Raw genomic sequence first — 14,145 nt, forward strand, 5'->3', positions numbered from 1 at the left:
GAGTGAGTGAGTGAGCGAGCGAGCGAGCGAGCGAGCGAGCGAGCGAGCGAGTGAGTGAGTGAGTGAGTGAGTGAGTGAGTGAGTGAGTGAGTGAGTGAGTGAGTGAGTGAGTGAGTGAGTGAGTGAGTGAGTGAGTGAGTGAGTGAGTGAGTGAGTGAGTGAGTGAGTGAGTGAGTGAGTGAGTGAGTGAGTGAGTGTGAAGCCCAGAGTTTACATCAATCACGCGCACCAGGCAAGGTGCTGCAAGTGTGCTGTAGCGCACTTAAATGTGTCGCTTTCGGATATTGTGTAGGATAGCCTGGTGTGGCGTTCTAGGGTGGCGAGTAGTGAGGCTAGGCTACCAGAACCCAAGCAGGAAATGCCTACTTTGTTCCACATGAGAGCACGCAAGCTCATGCTATGCATATATAGCAGATCATTATTATTATTACAACGAAGCTGTCTAGCCGATTCGTCTGTCCGTCCGGCACATGCCCGAAAAAATAAAAGAAGAGAAAAGCGCGCGATTAGCCAACACCACCTAGATAGCACAAGGCCTGTTTACAGCGATCCACGACGTCACGTTACATGGCCCGACATTTTCGTTGTCAAGGCTGGCGTGATGAAAGCGATGACGTCAAAATCCCTGTTGCCTACTCGGGAGCATGCCCATTAGATTCTATTGCAGTCGGGCCAGGCAGCATGACGTCATGAATCGGAGTGAAAAGGCCCTGTGCTATCTAGGTGGTGTTAGATTAGCTGCGCCGTTGCTCTCCGTCGCGCAGCAGTTTCTCTCCGGCTCCGAAATGGGTAAGCCACGCGTCATACGCACTCCTTAAGAGCAGGGTGCTTTCAATCAGCAACGCCGCGAGCAGAACAAGGAACAAAAAACTAAGAATAATAAACTGAAACTGAAACGAGCTCGTCTACGACGTGCCGATGCTGCAGCCCGGACACAAGAATAGGCTCGTGCAGTCGAGCGCAAATAACTGTGTGCCGAGAATCCGACAGCCTACCAAGCCGTCGTTTAAGAACCGTCGGGATTAACCCAGTGATAAGCACCGGGGTCGCACGTTTCAACTTCTCTGGTTAACCGTCTGCAGGGAGTTAATATTATTATTATTATTATTATTATTATTATTATTATTATTATTATTATTATTATTATTATTATTATTATTATTATTATTATTATTATTATTATTATTATTATTATTATTATTTGTTTTGAACATATATGTGCACATGACAGGAAAGGGAAAGCGAGGAGCAGGCTGGCAACTGCCACCGCAAGGGACACAATTTCTGCCGACTCTTCAGAATGGAGGAGACAGAAACGTAGAAATGGAAGATAGGAAGAAGGGGAGGAAAAAGGAATGGAAGAGAAAGATCAGAAATCGAAAAAATGAAGCAGAACACACACAGCACAGGTCACACACAGTATAGGGCCGGGCACTACAGGTTACGCTACTAAAGGGTGTTAAAATAGAATGGAGTCTGAGATATGGTCATTTAAAAAATAGAACGTGAACATAAGTTAGTAACACCATACACACACACACACACACACAAACACACACACACACACAGACACACACACACACACAACTCAGATGAACACTTTATCACATATTCTGCCGAAACCAATGTTCGACGACCATCACACGCAGGTTTCTGGGTGTGTACTTCCCCGACGACTACCTGGCGGTTCGAGTGAACCCCGCCGGTGGCGCCGCCATGGTAAAGGCGGAGGCCATGGTGCCGGTGCCTCCTGTACCTAGGCTGCCTCCAGTACAGCTTCCGAGGTTCACGCAGCAGCGAGGGCTACCCATTGCAGGCACCCCAATGACGGGCCGCAGCGCGCAACTGCCTCTGCCGCCTACTCTTCCCCCTCAGAGGATCAGAAACAGCATCGGCGTGCCGTTTGATTACGTCGTGGGCGTCGATGGTTCGAGGCGGAGGATTCGAGTTCATGCGGTGAGGAGCACACAGTCCCCGAGAAGCCTCCACACTTTGCCACTGCCGACATAGCGCCTTCGCTTGAATGCGTGCACCTGATCTCCTGGACATTGTAGCAGCGGCGACGAAAGAAGTGACACCCGGGTATTCCGCAGCAGGTGGCTACGGAGTCTTGAACGGCGGTTGTTGATAACGAATCGTTTTATTTGTCCCTTGTGATGGCTTGAGGAAGATAGGTGAATATTAGCGACTCAAGTAGGACGGAAGATTGTTACGAACATGTGCATCCTGTTGAACATTTGCTTGTTCCCTTTACTCTATCGTGGGAATTTTTTTGTGTGACAACTCAGCGCTCAGTGATGGGTCATTTTATGTAAAACAGATTCTAAACGAAATTAGGAACAAATGTGAGGATTGAGGAGATTTAGCAATACGAATAGCTTATCATGCACTATTGTTCTAGTCGTCTTTACCTTTACTGGATAGCTACGCTAGTATGCGAGTGATGTATGAACATAAACGTTGTGTTCAGTCCTGGTATATTTCGCTGTGTGCTCTGTTTGCAAACGAAGAAAACAGCAGTTTCTGAACTGGTAACGAAGCATTGCTTTTGTCTCATTGTGTATTGAATGAAGTTCAACCTTGATACTGGACGCGGCAAACCTACCAAGCACCCATAGGAACAACAGAATGTTTAAAAGTCAAAGTCAGTATATAATACTGCAGTGCTAGGTAGAAAATATTTCAGGCCTTTCGGTGACCAGATGTCCGGATTGGTACCGCCACAATGCTCGCACAAATAAATTATGTCTGGCTGCATGAAGCCTGCTAGTAATGGTAGTCGACAGATTTAATAGTTGTAATGAAAGCCATGAAATTCCGTTAGCTCACTCAGACGTTATTGAAGCCGTTTATGGGCATACTTCCCTTTGCGGGTATATGTGAACGGATGTGATGCTCTCGTTTACCCAGCTGGTCAGAGCGGGAATTAGTTTGACATGCAGTGTACACGCTGCTTTCTTTTTTACGAAAGTTGGAACTTTTTTGCATTGTTGTTTTGATTTCGAGGAGCAGCAGGCTGCCCCTGATGCCAGTCTCGAATGTCAACTATACATTCTTTTAAAATAAAATACGCTGACTCGATCGTTCGTGCTGTCTCTTGTGTCTATTCACTCAAACTGGAACTTAATGTTATCGATGGATCCCACGGAACCGAAAGCAAGCTGACGTAGACATTCAGAGCTCTTGATTAACCACAATGCGTGCAAGCAGTTTGCACTATCTTTTTCGGTATAACTGACTTCAAAACTTTGGTTAGTTGTACAATGCCACACTAACAACAAAAGGCTTAATTTATTATAACCCCTCTTCGTGGAGAATGAGACTAGCGTAAAAAGTGTTGGCCACCAAGACCGAGCAAATTTTGCTATAGCAAGAAAAACAAGATTTCTTACTTTGTCGGGAGATGGTGCTGCTGGTCGAAATTTTGCGTCCCCGTCCCATCTATACAAGCATTTACTTTCATTAATGCCACGCTCTCGGTACTTCCAGCACGAAAGATATGTACGCATTGCCTTGCAAAGACATAGCATTCCTGACAGGAATGTAGCGATTGTTAAATAAGGGAAGTGTATACAAGAATGACATCGGTTGTTGTATAGGGGGACAATATAACAACAAAGGGGTGTAAAGAAAAAAAAATGTTGTTTAGGCCATTACTGTCGTGTCCCAATATGAAATGTGTCCCTATCTCGCAGAACGCTGTTTACACCCTAATACATAGCACGGGTGTACCAGTCACAGTTTCTTTTTGTTTGTCTCACGTCACAGAATTCAACACGTATTCACTGCTCCTTTTAAACCTAAGCGCTTCACGCTCTTTTCTGTGCTGCAAACGATACGTCTAAGTTTTTTCCCCAGTTTACACCTATATCTCTCTGTTATGGCTTCATTGCAAAGCTCTGAACAGAGCTCATGCCTGACATGCAGTGGGTATAGGAAAACGACTACATGCACGGGGCATAAACGATCGTAAAAGAAGAATGAAAAAAAAGGCTGAGGAAATGCTACGTAATGCAAAGAAGTGCAACGTAGCTCTTTAGTAAGGTTCAGCCGTAGAAAGGCTGAGGCTGCAGTATACGAAGCGATCTGTTACAAGAAATGCTAAGAACAGCTATACCCACTTCACCTACAAAAGCCCAGGCGAGAACGCATGACTTCCGACTCTATTATTCATCAGTTGCGTGCATGCGTGGTAGACATTGAAAAGTCTGTGCAATATTTTGCGGGTTTTCTCACGCATCTAGCAAGCGAAAAAACAAGCTAATGAATAAACGAACATTTCACACTCTTTTGGCTACAAAATATTGAAAGACTGGAATACTTATACCCGCGCTCTGCCTATCTTCTTTTTCTTTTTGAGGGGCCAAGGCACTTCAAGTGGCTTAGTTTTTGTTCTTCATCATTTTGTAACAGTTTCACATATCAGATATTGAGCAATTAGGCGCAAATATTTGCGTAAAGGTGTATACAAAATGATGGACACGTATAATAATCAGCACTAATATGTTTCAGGCAGGACAGAAGCAGTTGAAGTATCATTATAAATATTTGCTTTGGAAACACCGATGAATAAATACAAAGAGGAAAAGAGAAGGAGTAGGTAGGAAGCTGGTGCTGGAAGGTTCACGACGCTTGCTTCCTCTTCAGCAACGACGGAACAGAAGCATGGACACGGAACATAGGAAGAAGAGGGAATAAAGAAAATGATGACTTTCACATAGATCAGAAAATACAGCAAAGAATAGAGCATGGCAATAAGAAAAGGGAAAAACAATGATCGCACTTTTATTGACATTTAGTGAGATTTGTATTCCTTTAGGCCACATTTTAATCTGATTCAAATATGACTGCAATGCTTTATAAAGGTCATGGATATCATTTGACACCGAAAAAAATGCGATATCAGCGTATACGTATGCCTGTACATCACGGTGTTCCGGAATATGACTTAGTAAAATATTAAATAAAACGGGGGAGGGGCTGTGCCTTGAGGAGCACCCCTTGTATGTTTGTAACATTGAGAAGAAACACCGTTTTGATAGCAATAAAATGCACGTCCGCTTAGGAAATTATGAGTCCATGCAATTATATACTGTGGGAGATTCACACTTTCAAGTCTGTTGATCTAATGGTGCGCTAGACACTGTCATATGCCTTCGCAGTATCTAATGCCACTGAGGCCGCGTACTGCTTGTTGCGGCGAGCGAGTTGAATTCGACTCTCCAAGTCAACATGAACGCACCATACTGAGCACCCAGGCCTGAATACTATTTGAGAGTCACTAATTTGCTATTCGAAAGCCTTGACCCGTGCGCCACGCGTTACTTTCTCGTCTTCTCTGCTCGCGCTTTGAGGCGCCGTGTCAGAACACACCATCCCCGGGCCTGGCGCACTTTTCCCAGCACTCTCCTCGTATCAATTTATTCTACGTAGAAGCTGGGCCACGGTGTACCAACTTCATAATCGATCACCCAAGTTCATCACGTTTTAACATTTATGTCCGGTGTACAAATGTCATCGTCGTTTTAACATACACATCATGGCTTAGCCATAGTATACGTACGATATTATAACCCTTGCTGCTGATGACGTCACAATGCGCGTTTCTCTAGTTTACGATTGTCCACTACCCATGTAGAGCTCAACTACTGTCGTGACGTAAGTTCGCATTGAACGGCCAGCGTATATACGACTTTGCTGCCATACGATGGTTTTCGATTTGGTCGTTATCGTGCTACTGTTGTCACACACAAGTACGCTCGCGGCTCACATTCTCAACTACTCAATTTAGGGAAATCCGTTGGTTCTTCTGGTAATTGTTCGCAGAACTCCCAGGAATGCTACATAGACAGATACCTGCCAAATCCTTTGCATATATTCGACTCCCACAGTGCGCGGGATACGCACAACATTTATTGAATGTATCTATTACGCATACAAATTATTTTTCAGGTAAGTTGTGCCAAGCCTTAAAAATATTCTTGTATGCGCTACGATAATGTAACCGAGCAAGTACTGTTCATGCACTCTTGAGTAACTCAAATATGTTGAATATGGTTCCAACTCAACAACTACCAAGAACAATATGTTATACCTACAATAGAGAAGTTATGCAACAGACTTAGAAATATCCAAAAAATTACTTTCCGTGAAGATAGCTACCATGGTGTTAATTTTGGGGGGGTTCTAAAAAAACGCCTCAATCTGAAAAAGTACTATATGGCAATACGCGCTAGTACGAAGCGGCATAACTGCACTGAAACGTGCTTCCAAGGAATAATTGAGGTGGCAAGCCAACAGGATCTGTGAATAGCCAACAGAGATGGTTTGAAGACCAGAATCTTCGCATCCACATTTAGCAATATATCTTGTTTGCCGAAGCAATGAAGCAAGGGGAACGTGGTAACTCTCCCTCTTTCAGTGTTTCTGGCGTTCACGGGCTGCACAAAGGTCGAGAAAGTTTTGGCGGCGGAAGACGACGCATCTTAGACGGCGGTAGTGACTGTCGCTTTTAGGCACCCGTTCCTGCGCCGAGCGTCGACGTCGTCGTCGGCGTAACCGAGCGAACGAGCACAGCGAAAGATGAAAGCGAACGCGGAGCGCAGCGGAAGATGAAAGGTGCAAGGAGGAAAGAGAGGATGCAGCGGAACCATAAGGCGGAAAGCGGAGGAGGCTATGGCGAAATCGTAAGAAAAAAAAAAAGCTTAGTGCGGCGACAGTTGATGGCTACGAGATGGCGCCACAGTAGCGCGCGTCATCTGGGATGTCTGTTGGCGGCGGCTGCTGTAAATAGCGCCCACACGTCACCCACGTGCTGGCTCTCGCGATCTCCAGGGGCGGAATTCCCTGAACGAACTTACGAACAAACTTTGGCGTAAGAAATATGTTAAGAAATAAACGTATTCACAAAGCTAAACCTGTTTGTAAGATCAGCAAGCTTCCGATGTCCGCCGTTGCAAAGGCGAACGCTGTAGTCGAAAAAAGGCATGTATGTAATGGTAGCGCAGGTGCGAACTTCATTACTTGCGCGAATGGTAAGCGTAAGCCGATTCACAAAACCTAAAAAGCCGTAGCAGCTGGCGACTTAAGAAGAAATCTCTACGACAGGCGGATAGCAGTCTTATGAACCTAACTATGTCTATCTGCGCTGCTCGAGCTGACGCGGGTAAGCGATGGAGCACGCTGTAGCGGCCGATTGGCCAGCGACCACAACTTGTCGCATCAGTCCTCACGCACAAACACACACACACACACACACACACACACACACACACACACACACACACACAAGAACACACACACACTCTCTCTCTCTCTCTCTCTCTCTCTATATATATATATATATATATATATATATATATATAACCTCTACGACGCGTATCATTAGCGACATTCATAAATAAGGCTCATAAAGACGCCCCTACTTTTTCGTTTTGCATGCAAAGCAAAGCAAAGCGACAGCAGACGATAGCCATCGTCGTCTTATGATTGACTGGGAATGCTTATGCGCCTCAAGTCGAGCACTAGTACACTGCTTGAAGTGCACCAGATTAACATGTCTTGGGCGAAATGACGTCACTCACGTCTTTCAATCGCTTCGTGCGATGTTCTATCCATCTTTTCCTTTTCTCATTTAAGAATGCTTTCATAGGCGTCTGTGAATTCAGCGCAAGAATTTTCTTCCGTACGGTGACGGTCTTATTGTGCGCCACTCCTCCTGCAGAGTAGTCGGCCGGCCACAGTGGCCTGGTATGTGAACAATGTGAAGCGTGCACGACGATAAGCGCAGTCTCTAAAACGCTTCGTATCAGCAAGATCAACGTTTAATTTGCTTCACGCGAATTATGCTGCCTTGTCTGCTCTCCAGGTGGTGCACAGTTCAAACTCTTTATTCCGTGCTCTTGGACGAAGCTGCGCCATTTGCGTGTAACTAGCGGTACAAGTGCATATCGTGTGGATCGCACTGAAGGACTGAACAAACTTCCCATCAAGGCCTTGGTAAAGACTGTGTAATGTAAAGGCCGTGTAAATACGTAAAGCAACATCGCATGCATTCACAATTCCTCAGGCTTCGAATCCGACTCAGTGATAGTTCCGGCTTCACATGTTTTAATTATCTGCAAGAAAAGTGGAAAACTACTTATGGAGAAAGTGTTCAGGCAAGGAGACAGAATCCCTACAATTATATTCATTGCATGCTTAGAAGAAATATTCAAGCGGTTGCACTGGGAAGAAGTAGGAACAACGATAAACGGCGAATGTCTCAACAACCTTCGGCTTGTCGAGGGAATTGTCCTGTTTAACTACGCTGGGCACGTACTTGAATAATTTATTGAGGACCTTAATCGAGAAAGTGTAAGAGTATGTTGAAGATTACTATGCAGAAGACAAAGCTAATGTTGAATAATCTGTCCAGCGAAATATAGTTAGTCATCAGCAGTCAATATCTAGAGTGTGCGCAGGAGCAAGCTTATCTAGGTTAATTACTCGCAGGGAGCCTTGATCATGAGAAGGAAATTTACAGAAAAATGAAAATGAGACGGAGCGCATACGGTCGCTATTTATCCAAATATTACTGGGAGCTCACCACGGTCTCTGAAAATGAGTCTGCGGCCATGCCATTCCTCCAGCACTATCATATGGAGCAGAAGCTTGGAGGTCAACGCTGAAACTTGTGAACAAGTAGAGGACCGCTCAGACAAGCGATGAAACTAAGAATGTAAGGCCTAACGTTAGGAGATAGGAAGAGACAGGTTTGGATCAGAGAGCAAACTGGGGTAGTGGTAGTTGGAACTAACAGGAAGACTTCGAGCAGGTAATTCGTAGGGCAGGTAAATCGGTGGTCCATTAGAAATACACAGTGGGTGCTATAGGGGGAAAGAAGCGCTGTGGAGGACTGCCGAAATTTAGGTGGGGTAATGAAATAAGGAAATCTGCAGGCACAACTTAGAATCAGCTAGCGTTGGTCAAGGGTAACTAGAGATCGCTGGGAGACGCCTTCGTCCTGTAGCGAACATAAAAGTACGTTGATGACGTTTTACAAAATCTAAAACTCGTCCGGAATTTTAAAGGACTGTTACTCTTGAACCAAAGTCCATTCCGTATGTTGCGAGGCCACATTCGCATGCTTACAGAACAGTATCGGGCGCCGCTTGGATACCACCACTCCCACCTTGGCATCGTACCATATGTGCGGTGACTGCTCTGAACAAAGTGTGTCAGAGTCCCGAGATCTACGACTGTAACCGATTTGATCCGAAACTAGCTAGAATGTTGAACCACTATTTGCTTCGTGTACTGTGCTGTGGGTGTTTTGACGAGCACTTGAGAATCGGAATGATGTTGATTGATTAGCCTTGACTACTATGAAGTGCCGCTAGGATTATGGCAGACAGCGTAGTAAGGGGTTACAGGCCCTGACGTCACCAACCTATCATCTATACCGGTCTCCAAATTTGATGTGTGCGCGCCTTTGTGGATTTCGCCTCTGTCGGAATGCGGCGGCCTGAACCTGCAAAACAAGCTCTTGACCTGGTGCGAGGCATCATTGTGTTTTATCAGCTGTGGAAAAGCCAAGAACAAGCGATGAACGTTGATACGATGTCAAAGTGTGATAGGCAGCGAAACTTACAGGTGTGGATATTATGTAGTGAAGTTTTCTGTCATGATTTGGGTGTGTTGGTAACCACGGCTTCTTTCTGCATTTATTGTTAGGGCTGCTCTAATAACGTGCACTGCACAGTGATCCTATGCGAAGGGAACGCGCTTTTAGTCGTCGGTTGGCGGTGGATGACATCGTGGACCAGCAGCACAGACGGTACCGGCTGCTGAGGGAGCTGATATTGAGACTACGTGTGGCATTAGAACCGTACCTGCAACCGCGTACAGCGCAATCACATACCTTACCGATGAACGTACGGGTGCAGGGCCCCATGCCTTGAGGCCATATAAATATATGTTATGGGGCTTTTTTTTTTCATTTACGTAAGAAGTATTGAAATATAGACATTTATTTAGTCGCTCTGTAATTGGGTGTGGTAGTTTCAACGTAAAAAGGCGAGGTTAACCTGGCAGACCTGGCCGGCAATTGCTCCAACTAAGCGTCTCTTTCCGCGCCAAATATGTCACCATGTGACCGTCAATCAATGCTGTCCCTCAGTCACGTCATCCGCAATTCTTCTGACGGCAGTGCGGTGAATATAGGCGAGGGCGGTTGCGCTTGTCGACGCCCGGAAAAGGAAGCTGTAGAACAGGGGTGGGCAGTGATTTGCCCTAAGAATATAGCCTCAACTACATATGCACGATGTGAGATCATGCTATCAGCTGACCGCACTTCTTTCATTTCTTGTCGTTTATTCCGAGCGTTGCTTCCTCCTCGCTCTCATACGACGCCGTAAGTTAAATGCGCTGCCATTTCCGGCTGCACCCTTATCTCAGCTAATAACTTTTTTGGCAAAGAAAGTGCTTACGGGCAACGCAGCTTAGTGAATTCCGCCCCGGATTAGCGAGGCAGTCGCGCCGTACCTCGCTCGATTTGCTACATGCCGCACTATACAGATTTTCTGTGCCAGTCAGTATATAGCGAAATGAAAACTCTATAGAGCTGCGATCAAATTTCGCATTAGGGGGTACCATAATCGTGGATGAATTTTTTAACCATCACTTTCGGATACGGCCGGTTCATGCGTTAAGACTGTATGCAGCCGCGATCATTTGTTGGAAGCGCGTTGGAAGTGTGAGGGCACCAATGACGTTAAGCGCGAGCACCTTGCCACGTGGTACTTTTCAAGCTGTTGCGCACTCTTTTTGTTGCACGGAAAATTTAAAAACATATATACAATAGCTATATTCATGGAAAGACATCATTTGGATATATTTCATCAGCTTTACACTTCTTTGATGGTGCCGCATCCTAACCAGCACTTTAAATTATTTCTTGTTGAATAATAATATAAGCTCATAGTAAAAGATCATGTGAGTGGCTCATGAGGACAGAAAAGGATAGTCTCATAGAGCATACTTGGATTTTCTTTAATTAAGGCTTGGCACAAGTTATCTGAAACACGCTTTGTAGCATTTGAAATAGACGCTTGTTGAAAGTCCGTTTCGCCCGTGTCTATTCCTTCATGTACCTGTATTGCAGTGGGCTGGTTGGCGAGAACTGTGGTAACCGCCATGCTTCAATGATACCCGCCGTGGTTGCTCAGTGGCTATGGTGTTAGGCTGCTGAGCACGAGGTCGCGGGATCGAATCCTGGCCACGGCGGCCGCATTTCGATGGGGGCGAAATGCGAAAACACCCGTGTACTTAGATTTAGGTGCACGTTAAAGAACCCCAGGTGGTCAAAATTTCCGGAGTCCCCCACTACGGCGTGCCTCATAATCAGAAAGTGGTTTTGGCACGTAAAACCCCATATAATATTATTATGCGAAGCATATTACGAGGGCTCAACCCAGCTCCTCAGGCGCGGCGGTGACCATGAAATCACGTGACACCGTGACGTCACGACAGAGGAGAAGTGGCTTTGGCTCAACTCTTGCAAGACGGGCTGGGTGGGAATCGAACCAGGGTCTCCGGAGTGTGGGACGGAGACGCTACCACTGAGCCACGAGTACAACGCTTCAAAGCGGTACAAAAGCGCCTCTAGTGAATGCGGTGTTGCCTTAGAAACGCGCTGTTTCTAAGGCGTGCGTCTCTTGCTCAGGCGCACATTTCGTTGCCGCGCCGAACGCTGCTTTGCTCGACGCTCACCGCGTCCAATGCGGGGCGCGTAGTCGCTGCCCTGTAGCCCATTGTCTTACACCCCTTGGCGGGTCGACGGGAACGCTGTCGCGTTCCACTCTTGAAGGCGAAGAAGTAATGCATGAGTTGTTTCTTCGTCTAGCCGAACCAAATATAGCCAAGCAACAGCAGTTCACCAGGCTAAACAGTGGTTCAACAACTAAAATAAAGGCTAGTATGCTTCGCATCCTGGGCTTAACCTTACCTAAGCCACAGCCATTTTTATTATTATGCTTCAATGAGTGAAGATGTACTGAAGACTCAGTGTACCAGAGCATTTGCATTCCTTGTCCATAGAAATGCGGCTCGGGTACCACGTAATGCAGCCCGTGACCTTGAGTTCGGCTGCAAAACTCCGCAACCAGAAAGCCACCGCAGCGGGAGAGGCATGGCTTAACTTTTTACATGTTTACACTGAGATCTTAACTGATGCGGCTATAGCGAGTACGATTCTAGTTTGCCGTAATTACGCTGCATCCTGTTTCTGAACAACAACAATAACAACAACAAAGTATCACAGGAAAAAAATACAGCGTCGTTTTGGTTGATAGAAACCTATTATTCACCTACCACTTACTGCGACTTGTTTTTCCAGAAACACAGTCAGTAGCGCAGCTATTGGCAAAAACAAATCGCACCGTAGGTTTTTGTTGCTCATGATAAAGCTTTCTTTATTTAGTGACAGTAAAAACTGATTATGCTTTGATAAGAAAGAATGGTGATAATTATACAAGATAAGGTAATAAATTATAAAGTTGCTTGAAGCCCAACTCCTATATTCTCCTACTGAAACCTATTCAATTAGGTGGCGAGGCCACATATATTTGTTACTAAGAAACAGACGGATCAACATCAATGACGTTGGTCCTCTCGAACGAAGGGATATGTAGCTGGTCCAGGTACATATGAAAGCAGAGGACTCATTTATCTTCTAAAGTATTTCTTGTATAGTTAATAGCCAAAGTGCATATTACAAGGCGCTAAAATGAAAAGTGCTTAGCTCGTAATCACGAGACTGTATATTATTAAAATAACGTTTTGCAACAACTGTGCATCTTAACAACTATAAGGATAATAGGCATACTAACCTATGATTTCTCGTTTGGAATTGGCGTGATTTAAATGTTCTTAGAGGAGCAATTCTGTGACCTCTAAGCTCTCTCTTACTCTTTCTTACTCTTTCTTACCCACTTGTAAACGCGGCCTCTGCGGAGTTTCAATTGTCCCATTTTAGAGCAGTATTCCATCAACAAAGAAAAAATATGCGCTCAAATTAAACCCGACTTTTATCGGGCCATAAGTCTCAGCTTTCCACTTTAAAACCCGCAAGTTTAATTCTACTCGGTCCGGCGGCTTCCAAGAAAAGGAATTCCTCAATGCCTTCCTATTCAGAACTGTACACGCAAGCCTAATCTTCCTATCGAAGTGTTTGCCTTCAACCTGTGCAGCTGCTTTTCAAATACATTTTTTCCCCTGCTTGTGCAGTTACAGCTTCAAGAGCTCTGTTTATTCTTAAGCTGTATTTTCTTTGTGAGTGCCTCTAGGGTCACAAGGAGGAAAAAGAAAGCTGAGAGTTATCTTTTGTATTCATCGAAACCGAACGAAATCCATCACTCCAGAAATAACATGTCCTCGACAACTTTGTTCACAGCCAGGCAAAACGAAGGGCAGGCGCTGCTGTGAGACATCTCTCAGCGCCGGCGACGAATGCAACATGAGAGGGCCGCATTGAGCGGGCTATTGTTTCCGACTAAATTTTTGGAAACCGAGTCGGAAGGTCGCTTTGTTCCCTGCGTTTTATCTCGATAGGGGAACAGAGCGTCACGCGTGCTTTTGGACGGCCGAGAGAAAGGCGCAGTGGGAGAATGGAGATTTTCTTCCAAGCTCAAAAAGGTTTCCACATTTGTAATGACCTAGAGCTTTGAGCTATATGTTACATTACAAGAAAGCTCCGTGCGACTTTTTCAATTCCTTATGCTAGAGGGACGTGCAAACAAAGCACAATAATTCATTGCATAATGTGGAAGCTAGTCCATTTAGGAGATCTAATTGCCTATGCTATTGTCAGTTAGTGGTATAGTCTGCTTAAATAAGGAAGTTCGCCGGACCATATAGGTACAGTCCGATTACGCAAGACAGGGATAATTGAAGATCGCTTGGAGAGGCCTTCATTCTGCAATGGCCAAAAATATTAGGTTGGTAATGATGACCACGATGACGACAGCAGTATTGTAAGTTCAGTATAGCTGGAAGTAGGTGGCTCAAGAGCTGACTTTCATTGGATCATGTGGCTTTCTTCACGGCCTTAAATGTGTTTGTATCTGTAACGTAATGGCAGATACAATAAACTTTAAAGCAACAATA

General features: G+C 45.2%; 2 protein-coding genes across 3 annotated transcripts in view; one reads left to right on the plus strand and one right to left on the minus strand.

Annotated features, from left to right (window-relative positions):
* Nucleotides 1-3,086, plus strand: part of LOC135917505 (alpha-N-acetylgalactosaminidase-like) — a 36,916-nt gene extending 33,830 nt beyond the window's left edge. For both annotated transcript variants that reach the window (XM_065451081.2, XM_065451082.2), the window contains exon 9: nt 1,650-3,086. In XM_065451081.2, coding sequence (XP_065307153.2) covers nt 1,650-2,010 — 361 coding nt within the window. In that variant the 3' untranslated portion in view covers nt 2,011-3,086. The remainder of the gene's footprint in view (nt 1-1,649) is intronic.
* Nucleotides 1-14,145, minus strand: part of LOC135917503 (uncharacterized) — a 321,200-nt gene that overhangs the window by 220,624 nt on the left and 86,431 nt on the right. The gene's annotated exons all lie outside the window — the stretch shown is intronic.

This window comes from Dermacentor albipictus, chromosome 3, assembly GCF_038994185.2.
Source record: "Dermacentor albipictus isolate Rhodes 1998 colony chromosome 3, USDA_Dalb.pri_finalv2, whole genome shotgun sequence".
Taxonomy (NCBI): domain Eukaryota; kingdom Metazoa; phylum Arthropoda; class Arachnida; order Ixodida; family Ixodidae; genus Dermacentor; species Dermacentor albipictus.